At 58.4% G+C, this 2603-nt stretch overlaps 1 protein-coding gene across 1 annotated transcript in view; it reads right to left on the reverse strand.

The window, feature by feature from the left end:
- Nucleotides 1-43: 43 nt before the first annotated feature.
- zbtb22a (zinc finger and BTB domain containing 22a) overlaps nucleotides 44-2603 on the reverse strand; it is a gene marked incomplete in the record, with an annotated part of 5351 nt that continues 2791 nt past the window's right edge. Inside the window, 2 exon segments of the mRNA XM_014025660.1 lie at nucleotides 44-1022; nucleotides 1295-2039. Coding sequence (XP_013881114.1) covers nucleotides 106-1022; nucleotides 1295-2039 — 1662 coding nt within the window.

A 2603-nucleotide genomic window follows, 5' to 3' on the forward strand; every position in this document is an offset into this window, starting at 1 on the left:
GTTCCATTATGTCTCTGAACCTTTCAGAATAAAATAACTTAAATAAAACAAACTGTTTTGTCTTTATTCTAAATAAAAACATTAAAGAAAGTTTTTATTTTTACCTCAGAAGCTTTCGGCTGCTTCCTCTTTAAAAACAGGACTGACAGAGTCCAGGTTCTGAGACGGGGTCCCAGCCATCCCGGACCCGTTGTCCATGAGTCCGGCCCCCCTGCTGTCCCTGCGGATGTCTCCGTCCTCCACCTTCACCGTCCCCGCCGGGACAAACAGCTCTCCATCTTGGAAGCCGTATCCGTCGGGCGTGGCGGCGGCGGCGGTGGAGGCGAGCCGCTGGCAGCGGGTCTGGTGTCTCAGGAAGCTGTCCCTCCAGACCACCTTCTTCCCGCACACGGAGCACTCGTAGGGCCGCAGCCCCCCGTGGGTCTTCAGGTGCTTGGTCAGGTGGTGCTTCATCTTGAAGGACTTGGAGCAGACGGGGCAGACGAAGGGTCGCAGGTTGAGGTGCTGCATCTTGACGTGGCGGTCCCTCATGCTCTTCAGGGTGTAGGCCTTCCCACAGTGGCAGAAGTGCACCTTCCCTGAGTAGGCGGGGCCAGAGACGGACGCCGAGGACGACGAGGGTGTGGGAGGGGACGGGGGAGGAGGAAACGCAGCAGGTGAGGGAGTCACAGGACCTCCTCCGCTGGACGTCCAGGTCCCGTCGGAGCCCCCCAGGCTGAAGTCCGGAGACACCAGAGACCTCTGGGACACCTGTCCCGTCCCGTCCTCGATCTCCTCGAACGTGTCTCTGCTGAAGTCTGTGAGACACTCAAAGTCCACCTCCTCCTCTTCATCACCTACCTGAGGTCTCTGCTCGCTCTGAGACCAGGGTCCCGTCTGCCACTGGACCCTGCCCGAGACCGAGGGTCCCTCAGCCGGTCCAGGTGGGTCAGAGGACGGGTCGCCTCCAACAGGACCTCTCTGGACCTTCTCCACACTCTGCCTGCCTGAGAGACGCTCCTCTGGGTCAGGAGGGAGGAAGTCTGTGGAGAGAGGAGAAAATCTTTAAAAACTGGACTTCTTTGGTCCGGGGTCCAGAGGTCCAGAGGTCCAGATCCACCAGAGGTCCAGATCCACCAGAGGTCCAGATCCACCAGGGGTCCAGATCCACCAGAGGTCCAGATCCACCTAACTCTAAAAACCAACGACTCAAAGTAAACAGTTTAAAACTGTTAGAACATCGACAGAACCTCAAAGACCTCCAGAACCACCAGAACCTGGTGGGTCAGGTCCAGTAGGTTTGTGTGATTCTCACCCATCTGTGTGCCCCCCTCCTTCCTCTCCTCCTCCTCCTCCTCCTCCTCCTCTTTGTCTCCTCCTCCTCCATCAGCCTGGGCTCCTCTCTTGTCCTTCCTCCTGTCCCGGGTCTGGTCCCGGTCTCTGGTCTTGTCCAGCGGTCTTTCAGCGCCTCGCTGCTGAAGCCTGACCTTCAGCTTCGAGGCTTCGGCTGCGTGCCCCGGGCCCTGGTGCCGGCTGTTCTGACCCGCTCCGTCCGGACCCGAGGAGCTGCTTTTGGCCTGGCTGGAGGGCCAGGCCTCCTGGCAGCAGGAGAAGTCTCTGCTGTCCACGTAGTTCTGGAGGTCCAGCTGGGAGTCGGCGGACTGCAGGTCTGACGGGGGTCTGGGGCGCCCCCACCTGGCCAGCTGCTGCGGCCGCCTCCAGGTGGCTAACGGAGGCAGAGCGTCGGGCCTCCTGTCGCGCCGCCGCGCCTCCCTCTCTGCGTACAGGCAGTCCGTGCTGCTCGGGGACTGCTGGCGGGGGGCGGAGCCCGGAGGGGCAGGGGCGGAGTCTGCGGACGGGCGGGGCCTCTTCAGGATCTCGGTGCATTTATCCACGATGTGCCACATCTGGAGGAAGCTGGCCACCGTCACGTAGTTCACGATGTCCTCGTGCACGATGCTCAGCTGGCCCGTGTAGGCAGACGTCAGGACGCTCTGAAAGACCACCGGGTCCAGRACCGAGGGCAGGGAGACCGTCGTAACGTTCTTCAGCAGGACCTGAGGGCAGAAACAAGGCTCAGGCTGTTAGCTGTTAGCTCTCAGCTAGGTACGTCCTTCTTTTAGCTGTGAGCTAGCCTTCTGCTCCTTTGAGCTGTTTGTTTCTGTTAGCGTTCTTTTAGCTTTCAGCTAGTTCCATCTTTTAGCTTTCAGCTAGCCTTCTGCTCCTTTGAGCTGATGTTTTGTTTCTGTTAGCTTTCTTTTAGCTCTCAGCTAGCTAGCTCCTTCTTTTAGCAGTTTACACCTGCTCAGGTGTTAGCAAGTCCACCTGATCAGGTGTTAGCAAGTCCACCTGCTCAGGTGTTAGCACATACACCTGCTCAGGTGTTAGCACATACACCTGCTCAGGTGTTAGCATGTACACCTGCTCAGGTGTTAGCATGTACACCTGCTCAGGTGTTAGCACGTACACCTGCTCAGATGTTAGCACGTACACCTGCTCAGATGTTATCACGTACGCCTGCTCAGGTGTTAGCACGTACGCCTGCTCAGGTGTTAGCACGTACGCCTGCTCAGGTGTTAGCACGTACGCCTGCTCAGGTGTTAGCACACACACCTGCTCAGGTG

Source organism: Austrofundulus limnaeus, unplaced genomic scaffold (assembly GCF_001266775.1).
Source record: "Austrofundulus limnaeus strain Quisiro unplaced genomic scaffold, Austrofundulus_limnaeus-1.0 Scaffold490, whole genome shotgun sequence".
In the NCBI taxonomy this organism is placed as follows: domain Eukaryota; kingdom Metazoa; phylum Chordata; class Actinopteri; order Cyprinodontiformes; family Rivulidae; genus Austrofundulus; species Austrofundulus limnaeus.